We start from the raw sequence: 13744 nt of genomic DNA on the forward strand, positions 1-13744 counted from the left end.
AAAGATAAAATGAATGTTAGTTTTGTCTATGATGGGGAAAAAAACTTCTTCACTTCCTCTGTCCAGGGCAGCTTGATGGGGGCTGACCTCAGTACTCTAATGCTGAACACAAGAACGTATGGTAAATGTACTGTAACTATTGCTGTACTTCAATCCCAACCTGTACTGTTATCATATAGGCAAAGTACTGTAAATGGTATAAAGACTCACATGCTTCATAGAAATCAAATAGCACCTTATGATGTTATGTGTAATCTAGCTACAGTTCTATAGATTGAGTGGTTATCATTGACAGAGCATTCATCAACATGTAAACCAATATTATTAAAAAGAGAGAAACTGGCCTGATAGGTAAACGTCATGTAACCGAGTACATATACTTTTTTCAAATCGACAAGAGCATTATTATCTTTAAGCTTGAGAAAGAATAGTGGAGAAAATAAAGATCGGTTATGATATAAAGTGCCAAAATGATAATGTACCAAGTACTTTTTTTCAATCAAAATGCAGCCATCTGGCAAAAAAAATATGGTGTCAACATGGATTCCTTGTAATTTCCGAATAATTTATCAGCGATCTACTTGTATCAACACTTCTTTTTTTCCTTTTTTTTTAACTGCATTTACCAAACAAACAAATATGTATTAAGCTCTAAACGTGTACACTTGCAAACCCTTCAATCATTTAGGTTAAGTCCTTATTTTCAATGAATTTCCAAACTCAGTCAAATGGGAGTTTATTCAGTTTCATTTGAGTCGTATCGGAATAGAAAATATTATCAGTGCAGCACTCGACAACACATCCAGCGACATATCAATTTCACGTTAAATGAATTAAGGAAGGATCGTTGTGGTTAAACTGAGTTCTTTTGCTACTGTCTATGCTTGAAAATGCAAAAGAGTCCAGACAGACATCTCGTCCGGTGCATCAATGACTGCAAACAAAAGCTATGCTACAGCAAAATAGAACCAATGTGATTGAATGTGAAAACATGGTCATGTTGTTTGTCTTGTAGTCAACACACCAGTGGCAATGAAACCATTTTAGAAAAGGGGAATTGGTTGGGGATTGGGGGCCATTTTCTAAAAGACACGCATCTTCAGTCAGAGTTTCTAAAAAGTATTTTTACACTTAGTACAAAAAAGACATTTCTACCCGTTAGTGCTTTGTTTTAAGATACTATAACATAAATAAACAATTTATTTTCAGTGTTCAAACAGACAGTTCCAGTGTGACTGGAAAACTAACATACTCCACCGTATTCCAGTTGGCAGCAGAGGGCTTAACGTAGAGAATTCTCCACTCATCTTTCGGTGCGCCCCGAGGCACCATGCTTACACAGCGTTCTTCATTTCTACACTGCTCCAAAAAAATAAGACAACCCCAAGTCTGGGGGCTCAAATATTCACCTCTGTTCTCCTCTGTGGAATAAGAGAAAACTAGAAGACTTAAGAGGACTCTCTCCCAGTCACCCTCAACAGTCACTGTCATTGTTGACCACATCCCAAGAGCCTTCCTGTCTTTCTTTGCCATGTACAGTATAAGCCTCCTGTGGAAGAAAATACTACAAATCCCAGAGTGCAATGCACAGTTCCCATCCAGGGCACCATTTGTTTCCTGTAGTCCTGACTCAACCGTCACAGAGAACGCATCAGTACATAAGCACACATCATTCGGTCTCGAGACGAGATCTGGGGTATAACCTATTGATATTTAGCCTTTACTTCCTCAAAAGCAAATATAGATTCTGCTGTGCAAAACGATGCCATGAAGAGCTGATATTGTAAATTCCATTACTTTATTTCAAAACCTCTCATTGTTCCAAGACACGTCTTCGTTCTCCTCTTCCTTGGGTCTTCCGCTTCCTGCTAGTCCACTGCCCCGCCCCCCAGCGTCATTGTGTGCCACGCCCCCTTATTTGCAGGTAAACACCTCCGTCCTCTCGCTGCACGTGTTGCACTTGACGAAGCAGCACCATTGGAACTTACAGTTGCACTGCCACACTTTGGTGTACTGGTGCGTGTTATAGCCCCGCCCACAGCACATGAGGTCACAGCCGTCCGTGTGCGGGGAGGTGCGGTTGCACAGGCGCCCCTGGGTCCCCACGCTGCCTGTGGCCGTGTCCTCCTCACAGTAATTTGGCGACCTCTCGATGTAAACGAGGTCAGTTTCCATGGGCTTGCGGTAGCCCTGAGTCTTCTTCACCTTGAGGTGGGTGGGCTGGCGCAGTCGGCTGGCCCGGACGACCTCCACGTGGACCGCCTCGTTGTACTTGTCCTTCAGCATGTAGCCAATCTCCCGGAACTTGGGAAGTGTAGTCCAACAGGTCTTGGTGGTGCAGGAGCCTGACACGCCGTGACACTTGCACTCCAGCTTCATCCTCTCCTCCAGAACCTGCATGGGGAGAGAGAGGGAGGGAGAGAGAGAGAGAGAGAGAGAGAGAGAGAGGCTAGGTTATACACAGCTAGAACATAGCATGGGTATGAGGTGGCTCATTACCTGAAAGTCGTTGTCCTATATAACAACTGGAGGACAAATGTAAGTTGGACGTCAGATTTGTGAAAGCCTAAAACAACATAAGACACAACCCAGCTGTTTTGTGGTTTGAACCACGGCACCTTTGGAGTTAATTGTCCCCCACCCGGTGACAGCCGAAGGGGGGGGGACTTTAGGTTGGCCGGTGTCACGTCGTGACTGAGTGAGTCTGTCAGTCCCCCCGTAGTACCAGAACCCACCACAAAAGGGGCGCCTTTCCAATGCATTTTTCCATTGACAAGTACATTTAGATTTTTACATCAAAAACTATTCTTGGTGTCTCAGTATAGTCTCAGACACGTTTACTCAGGAAACCAGAGAGTAGAGCTTGAGGTGTTTAGTAGAGCTAGATATGTCTGTATTTCAACATTCATTACAGGACTTTAGACCATACAGGTGCATGGACTTGTTTGCCCACTAGATGGAGACGTTATTGTACTCTTATTCACTCTACCATGGTTTGTAGAGAGCTTACTTTGGACAATCATTGATACACATGATGTGACATTAGTAGCGCTAGATATGTCTGTATTTCAACATTCATTATAGGACTTTTGACCATACAGGTGCATGGATTTGTTTAACAGCTAGTGAATGTTGCGTTCAAGGGCCTCTCAATTCCAGATTGCCGGCATGCTATATAAAATCACACATTATGCTGTCTTTCTTTGGTTCATTATACACAAACAAAGCCAGAAAATGGAGGGGTATTCTACAGGGCAATATAGTGGGATCTCTGTATAGAAACGCCTAATGAGAAGCAGGGGGCTTGATATCACAAGGGAACATGCATAATGGGTGGGGGACAACATGTTTACAGTACTTGTTCAAGTTCAAGTTCAAGTTAGTTTATGGTGACATCACCTCTACAGTGTACAAGTGAGTGAAATTCATTTGTACACTGTGGAGGTGATAGGACAACAAACTAACTTGAATTGTTATCACATACGTAAGTACCCACTGCTGGGCAAGGAGACACATTGCTCTTTTGTTGAAAAATGATGAGACATATTTATGATGTTGCTGATTTGACAGTCGCAATGTTTCTTCTGATGTGTGAAAAGGGACACACCTGGATTTTGCATGCAAGATAAATCCTGAAAGTGCTTGGAGCCTAAGGTTTTTAAAAAATCTCTTTCATAGTGCTCGGCTCTTCCTCTCAAATGAGAGAATTATACAGAACTAAAACGTGACAAATTGCAAGTCCAGTGCTTGGTGATATTGTCTGTACAGTAGTTTGCAGACAAATCTATGTATATATATATATATATATATAATGTACAGACACACAGTGCACCTATGGATTGAGCAGATACATGGATTGCCGTGTGGTTCTTTGTGCCTTGTGCCAGAGCCGGCAGCAACATTTCACTGAATATTGTCCACTGTACTGCACTTTTACACATGACATATAAATCTGAATTTGAATCTGATTGGTCTTCAGCGCCATCACACTAGCGTCTTCCTGGTTTGTTTTCTCAGCAGTCATTCATAAGAGAGGGTCGAAAAAAACATTTCTGAGACAGGAGGACTTATTTATTTGAATTGAACACTGAGTTTATTAATGAATAACCAAGAAGACGAAGCAGATGGTCGGTGAATGCAGCCTTTGTTTGGAAGTGCCCTGTAAGTGGAAACGGATTTGGAAAATGACAGCTCCGTTGAATGTCGGCACATTTGTTTTGATTGCAAAAGGTCTGCATTAATATTATGCTCATAGAATGATGGATTGGGTGTGTCTTTCATCTGCATTGACAGTTTGGGTCCTGTTTGGCTGGTGAAGAGCAGTGTGGAAACCTCTCAAAGGTCCTGTAATACCTAGAATAATAGGGCAAGCACTCACAAGTCTGAGATAACACATATTTTCATGATTGACCAAAAGATAACACATATTTTCATGATTGACCAAAAGATGACTTGTAAACAATGCAAAATGACAGATTTTTGACTTCACTATGCTATTCCTTAGCTGCTTTGCCCTTTATATTCTAGGTATTACGGGGTTAGCTCATTGCTCTGATCAGACAATTTGGGCCCTTGGACTTCTAGGAAGTCATGTTTACACTGTGGACTTGGTTCTGTGCATTGTGCCACAAACACTTAGGCCAAACATTAGCATTCGAGCTGAGCCTAGAGTGACAGTTCACTGTGAAGTGGACTGAACCCAGCATATCTGAAATACTAATAAGATGCCAGCTATATGTCAAAGACAGGGGGAAAATGCACTTACTGGTAATATTCTACCCTGTAATTCTCCCTACCTTCCCCAAGACCACATCAATAGGAAGGAAAAATAAATATAAATCTCAAATAACTGTCAACCATTACACTGCAGTTAAAAGCGGATCATTCATCTGTTTTAATGCGTTGCAGATACGTTGTAGAGACATATCCAGTGGGTGACCATTAACTATTCGCATCTGGATCAGTGTATGCTAGCATCGAAGTTTACCAACCAAAGGTTTGTGGATGTGACGAGTAAACTGGTAATGAATTGAAGAGGAGCAATCCCAGATAGCAAGCGGATGTGTAATAATTCTGGGCCATATATGGGCCGGAACTAAGCCACAAGGGCCAGATCTGGCCTCTATATGGCCCAGATCCGCTTGCTATCTGGGATGTTACTATAAGATCCATCCTCGTCTAAGTCATCACTGAAGTATAATACCTGTTGGTTCTTACCTGAGTAAAGTCACATCATCACATCATATACGGGGTCTGGGTAGCAGACATGGGTACTGTATAAAAATGTTCAGGGGATTTTCAATCGCCCAGTTCCTCATCCATTCTTCTCCCCGGTCATCATCACAAACATATGGCACGCAATGAAGGATACTCCTCTTAAATGCCTAATCCTGGGGCATCTGGGAAATATTGTGCGGTGTCCTGAGAACTTAAGTGTCATGATGGTTTCAATCCCAGGTCTGTGGGCCTCCGAAGACAAAAACCCTCACTGTATTTTCTCCCTAAATGTACAGTAATGCTTGCGTGTAAAAAAGAGAGGGTGAAATACCAGTGAAAGGGGAGGGATATCAGTCCTTGAAGGGGTTAAATTAACACTTCTGTAGTCCTTACATGACTCCTTTAACCTGATTAAGGGACTCGTACTTATGAGGACCGATCATGTATTTGTTGTATGAGATATTTAAGTTGTGTGGGCGGGGCCTTTTTCCAGTGAAGCTTTTTCCTGTTGCTTGACCTTGACCATAATTTCTATCAGACACCTACACAACGTACACAAAACACACAAACTCGTTCATTAGCGCATTCCCAACTTATCCGTGCATTCTGTGGTCGGAATGCCCAATTTGCGGACGTTTGATTGAAAGAATACGGAGCTAGACGAGGAGATATGAGACTGGGGTCAGCTGACAATCCCATCTGGGATGTTGATTCAGAAAGGAGGATTTCCAAAAATGTATGGGCGTAAACCGCAACGAACGTCTGGGTAAAGAATCTGACGGACTGACAAATGGATGGAAACATTTACTTACGCCGTGTCCATCAAACTCTCTTGTCTGCAACCAATTAGTCAAATATGACCAGATTGCCTCGAAAGTTCACTTGTCAAAACTCACTTGATCCCAGTGAGGAGGATGACGATTCACTGGGTTTTATTTTATTTCGTACACTTATGTATTTGACATTCCAGAGCGGTAGCGTTCTCCGCGCCGTTTCCCACAACGACGTCAGATAGAATCCGATTTCGAACCCAGTGACAACCCTGACTCAGACAGGTCATGTCTGATTCCGATACCCTGCTAGCGGTCTGCGGCGGCTAACGCTGCCATTGTCGGCGTGCATTCGCACCCTGGATAGGCGCAGGGAAATGGCAGCGCCGTGTTTTGGTACAGAACAGAGAACTGCAATAATATCCTGCTCCTGACTTGACACTTCATAATTCCATGAAAGGACTGAAAGGGGGGGATGGCAGACCTCCACCTGGCAACCGCTGACGGGGCTCCGTTTTCCCAGTGCGCACGATAAAACCCTCGGGTTATTAATTAGACCCATTTCTCACCAGAACCCCAGTGAAGTAGAGGCTAACAGACCCTCCTCTCTTTCTCGCTCTCTGTCTGTATGGCTGCGTTCCGAATCGCATACTACCCTACTATATAGTATGCCAAAACAGGATGTAGTATGTCCCAATACATAGTATGCCACATGCAGTATGGCAAAAATACCAGGATGTCCTACTACATCCGGTCGTATTTTGCAGTATGCAAGCCAGCAGGCTTTTCTGGCTATTCTGACCCACAATCCTGTGTGCAGCGGAAATGTGCGTCACATGTGCGAGTCGTGACAGCTGTAGACGAATGTCGCGTTATGGACAGCGACGGATGTGGGCAAATTTCAAGGCGCAATGTTATGACAAGGTAGTATGTCCCAATTGGATGCCTACTGCTTGCAAAGTACGTACTTTCTAAGGGCAGCTGTAGTAGGTACTGGTAGTAAGTAGTAGTAGTAGAAGTATGCGATTCGGAACGCAACCTATGTCTCTGCTACGGTCCCAGACAGCAATCCGATCAGGGCCATATACAGGCCAGATCTGGCACTTGTGTCTTAGTTCCGGCCCATATATGGCCCAGATCCGCTTGCTATCTGGGGTTCGTGTCGTTCTATGTTCTGGGAATAGCAACGACACACGTTGCCATGGAGAAGAGCGCCAAAGCTCTCGTTAAGGAAAAAGGACTCCCCACTGTGATGGGTAGAAACGGTGATTGCTAAAACGAAACAAGCTACTGAAAGGCTGGCATCAATCAATCTGCTCGTCAGCCAATCACAGAGCTTTGCCACGTCACTGTAGATTTCCACTCTTTATCTGGGGGTGTTAACACTCCTCTGCTTCATATGATAGAAGGAAAGAATGCATGCATGGCACACACACACATACACACACACACACACACACACGCACACACACACACACACACACACATACTGTACACACACACACTCTCTATACATGACAATCGGCAACTCGCATCAAGCCAAACGCAGGAAACCAAAGACTATACAAACAATAAAAGGAAGCAACAACAAGCAGCCCCAGATAGCAAGCAGATCTGGGCCATATACAGGCCAGATCTGGCCCATATATGGCCCAGAATCATTCCACATCCGCTTGCTATCTGGGACGTGCATCAGCGGACGTGGATGGCGCTCTCTCCCCATTGGTCGCTCACCTTTCTTCCCGCCTCGTTGTTGTGCAGGTTCATCAGCCTCCGCGGGGTCTTCTTGATCTCGCGGGCGTCCACGAAGCGCCGCGAGAACTCGATGCCGTACTTGATGTCGGCCGAGCAGCCGCCCCACTTCCAGCCCTCCTCCTGGTTGTAGTAACCCTGCTTCTCCCGGTCGCACCCGCACTGGCTCAGGTTGCCCTGGCTACACGCCGCCGTGATGGCGTGGGCCACGCCGGCCGCCGTGATGGCGTAGGTGAACGCCGCTTCCCTGCTGCCTGAGAGGGGGGAGGAGAGAGAGGGATGTTAGCCTATCAGGAGGTGAGAGGGGGAGGGGATAGAGGGATGACAGCCTATCAGGAGGTGAGAGGGGGGAGGGGATAGAGGGATGTTAGCCAATCAGGAGGTAAGAGGGGGAGGGGAGAGAGAGATGTTAGCCTATCAGGAGGTGACAGGGGGGAGGGGAGAGAGGGATGTTAGCCTATCAGGAGGTGAGAGGGGGGCGGGATAGAGGGATGTTAGCCTATCAGGAGGTGACAGGGGGAGGGGAGAGAGGGATGTTAGCCTATCAGGAGGTGACAGGGGGAGGGGAGAGAGGGATGTTAGCCTATCAGGAGGTGAGAGGGGGGGGGGGGGTAGAGGGATGTTAGCCTATCAGGAGGTGACAGGGGGAGGGGAGAGAGGGATGTTAGCCTATCAGGAGGTGAGAGGGGGGCGGGATAGAGGGATGTTAGCCTATCAGGAGGTGAGAGGGGGAGGGGAGAGAGGGATGACAGCCTATCAGGAGGTGAGAGGGGGAGGGGATAGAGGGATGTTAGCCTATCAGGAGGTGAGAGGGGGAGGGGAGAGAGGGATGTTAGCCTATCAGGAGGTAAGAGGGGGAGGGGATAGAGGGATGTTAGCCTATCAGGAGGTGAGAGGGGGGCGGGATAGAGGGATGTTAGCCTATCAGGAGGTAAGGACTGCTTTGAAAATGACTAAAGGAATAGCAGATAGCAGAGAGGAATTGCATGACATTGTCTGACAAATAAGAGGTTTAACTTCAAGGTGTGAATGTAGATTCATTGTTCATTTTTGCTTTATAATGAATGAAACAATAAACACTCCGACTAACTCAAAGTAGAATGATGACAACAAGAACATAGTTGTACCATGATGTCACTCTTAAATGTGGATATTGATTACGGTAGGCAGGTAATCAATATCCACCCTGAACAGACAGTTAATAATGGGATATTAAAATAATCACATATATAATCCATTTGGTTAACTAGATAGGGCGTGGAGTGAACCCCACAGTCTACCCCCCCCCCCCCCCCCCCCCCGCCCCCTGCCTCCCCCCTGCACCTTGGTAGATATGTGGTCACAGCCCTGACCTCAAACTCCCATGGAGCAGCTCTCCATGCAAGCTGTGCTCTACAGAGTGGGGGAGCGTTAGCTAGTCTGGTCTAGGTGCTGTCCAAAGTGCTGAATTCCTCTCCAGGAGCACCTTGTACTGCTGCCCACATTACATCATCTGTGGTCTGCAGGTCTGCCTGCTTCGTGTACCAGTCCCAGTATGCTGCACTCTGGAGGGCTCTAAGACCCTGGGGACAACGTGTGTGTGGGCGGGATGCCTCTGATCCAGGGCTGGTTCTGAGTTCAGTATCAGGTTCAAAGGTTAGATAAAGCCGCATTTGTGATGTAATGGAATTGTTGTAGCCTAGTTGAGAGGATAGTTAAGACAAGGGAGATGGATTCATAGTCAATGCTACAGTTAGACTGAACTTTTAAGAACTATTCTTAGTTGATATGACGCTTTTTTGACACTTGAGCTTAAAATCTGTCCTCTGTCTTCGAGTTGGCTTTAAAGGACTACTCCAGTCTGAGACCCAGATAGCAAGCGGATCTGGGCCATATACAGGCCAGATCTGGCCCTTGTGGCTTAGTTCCGGCCCATATATGGCCCAGAATCATTACACATCCGCTTGCTATCTGGGGAGGGGCCAGAGGATGTGACCCGACGTTTCCTCGGCCGGGTGTTGATGTGAGAGAGCCAGGGCCTTCGTGTTCGTCTCTGAGGGGACCCACGGGCATCTGAGAGGACGCACGGGCAGGCGAGGCCAGCCTGTCAGCTTCAGAGGGTCTTTCTGCTATATATCTGAAATATTTGGGGTAGTTTCAGTACAGACTGTTTCTAGAAGCCTGCAATGTTTTGCTTGTTGCCCCACAGAGGAAGTGCTGAGGATGACTCTGTGAGGAAGTATTTTATCTGGAGTATCACTAAAAGACATCCCAGATAGCAAGCGGATCTGGGCCATATGCAGGCCAGATCTGACCCTTGTGGCTTAGTTCCGGCCCATATATGGCCCAGATCCGCTTGCTATCTGGGATAGCAGATATATATATATATATATGCTACAAATACAGTATCTGTGGTCTCCTCCCCATAAGAAAGAACAACACCGAATGTCAGCAAGATGAATGAGAAGGAATATTGATGTTTTGCCATCAGCAAATTACCCCAGATTCAGCGAAATTACAGAACAACCACGCAAAGCCTCAAACACGTGCAGTTCAAAGTTTCATGCCCAACCAAATAAATATTAAACAATTACGAAACTCACTAAATCTAAAATCACTGCTTATGTTACCTTTTCTCAGCCCCAAACACTGCGGTCAAATACAGTTGGAGTGGAGGCTGGTATAGCCGGCCGCTGGAGCCCAGCCTGCCCGTGACTGCTGCATGCCGTCGCTAATGCCCTGGCCACTGGCTGGCCGGGACTGACTCACAACCACTGGCTTCGCTACCACTCACCGAGAAGGCTGAGCACCACCAGCTTGTGGTATCGTCCCCCCCCCCCTCACACACACACACCCACACATGCTCAAACGTCATTACACTCTCTCTCTCTCGCACACACACACACACGTTCATAAACACCCAATGCACAGTTGCGCGCACGCAAATGCACTCAATCAAACGCACACAGAGTGGCAGTGTAATGGCAAAAACAGGATGGAGGCAGTTTCCAGGGGAAAGGGTGGTTCCCGGGGCCATAGCTGTGTGCCTGTTTCTGGGTCCATTGAGCCGGCGCTGCTCATGGGGAAAATGATGATGACGGGCTTCGGATTGGTTGTCACCCCCTGGTGGGTCTGGCCCTGCCAAGGCTGGGCCCGGACATAATGAGAGCCAATTACAGAGTCCATGGAACTAGGGGGGGACCCCCCGCCCCTCTCCCCTAACTACAATGGCAGTGAGCTAGTATAAGTATAAGCACCATTCATTCATTAAAATCACGGGAGATACCATTTCCTCTCCATCATGAGTTTAGTGCCCTTATTTGGCGTACTGTGAAGCTGGAACCACCCTGTGTAAGCTGGTCTCACTCTAAGGCTCTTTGGAGAGAGGGACTAGATAGATACACTACACGCTGCAAATTAAAAACTCAGTCTGTACCCAGATAGCAAGCGGATCTGGGCCATATATGGGCCGGAACTAAGCCACAAGGGCCAGATCTGGCCTGTATATGGCCCAGATCCGCTTGCTATCTGGGTAAGAGCCAAAATACACTACTTTAACAGTGGACGAGTGATGCTCTGTTGTTCTGCTGTTCGCGAAGCGCTGATCAAGTGTATCTTTTTACATTTGAAATGACCAGTGTGAGATGATTGATTTTGTATTGGTAAATGATTTCTATAGTGAAATATGCTGTGTGTTTAGTATCCCAGATGGCAAGCGGATCAGGGCCATATACAGGCCAGATCTGGCCCTTGTGGCTTAGTTCCGGCCCATATATGGCCCAGATCCGCTTGCTATCTGGGATCGGTGGATGAGGTCGCATGCTTCCATCTGAGGAGGCCCTGCTCGTTGAACAGGCAGCAGTTCATGAAATACTGACGACAAAAACCCCTAAAGAGGCCGGCCCCCCTAAAGAGGCCGGCCCCAGAGTCCCGACTGGCCTCCAGAGAGGAACCACCCCGGGATGGCCTCCTCTGCTGCCAGTGGAAAATTGGACTGACCAAAAAAACCTCAATGAACTTGGAAAAGTCTGGAGAAGAAGAATAGGGGGGTATTAAACCAGATGTCTAATGGAGTTCAGTGGCAAGTGTCTGTGACAGTGTCCAAGATGGAGGAGATGAGAGAGGAAGGAAGGAAGGAAGGAAGGGAGGAAGGTAAGGGGGTTGAGCTTCACTTCACTGACAACAGGTAGTAGAGATGACCAGTTCTGTGGGGTGTAGAATCTGTCGCTGCACCCTGAATGACTGGGATACACACGGAGGTGTAGTGGGCGTGTTTGTGTGTGTGTGTGTACTGTGGCCTTCGCATGGGCTGACCACATGGCCGGCCATCCTCCGCATTGCCGTCCCAATCATGTTTCCCTGTTTCCGAAACGGGCCCAAACAACATTTCTGGATGTGGTGACCGCCGCTTTTTACGACAATCTGTGTTTAAACGGGAGGACAGCACACCGCTAAGCTAATTTCACATGACACAGCACATGTGATTTACAACCTGAGAGAGTACAGGCAGTGCTAGGCTAGCTGAACTAGCCTACCGCAGAAACACTCCAATTGACCTCTTTTGCCTCACTAGCTACAGTAGCTAGCCGCAACAGCAAAATACACATTCACTAACTCGCTAGCTAGCTAGCTAGCTAGCTGCCACAGCTAAATATATACTGGCTAGCTAGGCACCACAACAGCCCTTTGTTGATGCTAATGCTGACAAGGGCAGACAAATGGGCAGAGGAGGACACAGTAACTAAGGATAGAGGAGAAAAAACACTGCCATGTCCAGAAACAATCCAGAGGCCCTCACTTTGCACAGGTGTGGATGGGACCCAGATAGCAAGCGGATCTGGGCCATATATGGGCCGGAACTAAGCCACAAGGGCCAGATCTGGCCTGTATATGGCCCAGATCCACTTGCTATCTGGGGAGAGGGCTGGGTGGGAGTTGGAAAGGTGGTGCAGACTCCTCCCAGGAGAATGAGGGCGTGAAAGGGATGGAGAGGACTGTAGAGTAGACAGAGAGAGAGGTATCAGTGAGTCCTGCAGCACGGGGATGACTTGACCACCATTTTGGGGTGGGGCACAGGGAGGCAGGGGAGGGGAGGTGAGGTGAGGGGGGGGGGGGCGGAAACCATGTGCAAAATACACATCCATGCACGTGCACACACACATGCTGATATACTTACACGCACACGCAACCCCCCCCCCCACTCCAGACCCCCCCACCTCCTAGCAACCACACACACCGACACACACACATTGAGCCCAGCAGGGCTATCCAGTGGCCTTTCCACACACATAAGCTCAGTGCCTGCATGTATGTTAGACACCCAGATAGCAAGCGGATCTGGGCCATATATGGGCCGGAACTAAGCCACAAGTGCCAGATCTGGCCTGTATATGGCCCTGATCGGATTGCTGTCTGGGCAGTGGGTAACGAGGCCCTGTCCTGTGGATGACAAAGCTCCTGTGTGTTTCCTGAGGTGCACATTAACACCTGCCACCGGCCAAATGCAGGTAAAATTTCCAATTGGTGACTAGATTTGGGAAAAAGGTAGATTTTTTAATCTACAGTCCCCTTGGCAGGTGACTCACCGTGAGCCAAAAAGTTCATTTCCACCCCTGCTCACAACCAATAGCCAGGGAGACAAAGGGATTACGCAGGAAGCGTTGAGGCAAGATCACTTCTGAACAGGACAGTTCTGTGGGGGCCTGAAGTCATCCATCAAACTGCATCATGGGAGAACAAAGAAAAAAGTGGCACCTGCTGGTGGCCATGAGGTGTTGCAGTGGAGTGCTACATTCACTCTAAATCAATAGGCTCAATCGTTCAGTCTATTCAATCTACACCTCAGAGAGGCATGATAACATGACACATGACACTACAAGCCTCTCTTGAGCTCTAGACGTGGTCCAAGACAATAAGTTCGACTTAATCCCCCCCTCAAAAAAGTGGCCAGAAATTGCAATCTTCATTCGAAAGATCACCAAAGCGCTTCAAGCCAACTTTGTACTACTGCGTTTGTGTACATCCCC

At 47.3% G+C, this 13744-nt stretch overlaps 1 protein-coding gene across 2 annotated transcripts in view; it reads right to left on the bottom strand.

Moving 5' to 3' along the window:
• Positions 1–1914: 1914 nt before the first annotated feature.
• The window catches only part of wnt7bb (wingless-type MMTV integration site family, member 7Bb), a gene marked incomplete at both ends in the record, with an annotated part of 31370 nt that continues 19540 nt past the window's right edge, over positions 1915–13744 (bottom strand). For both annotated transcript variants that reach the window (XM_084450873.1, XM_084450872.1), the window contains 2 exons: positions 1915–2394; positions 7722–7989. In XM_084450873.1, coding sequence (XP_084306999.1) covers positions 1915–2394; positions 7722–7989 — 748 coding nt within the window. The remainder of the gene's footprint in view (positions 2395–7721; positions 7990–13744) is intronic.

Source organism: Borostomias antarcticus, assembly GCF_949987555.1.
Source record: "Borostomias antarcticus genome assembly, chromosome: 16".
NCBI lineage: Eukaryota > Metazoa > Chordata > Actinopteri > Stomiiformes > Stomiidae > Borostomias > Borostomias antarcticus.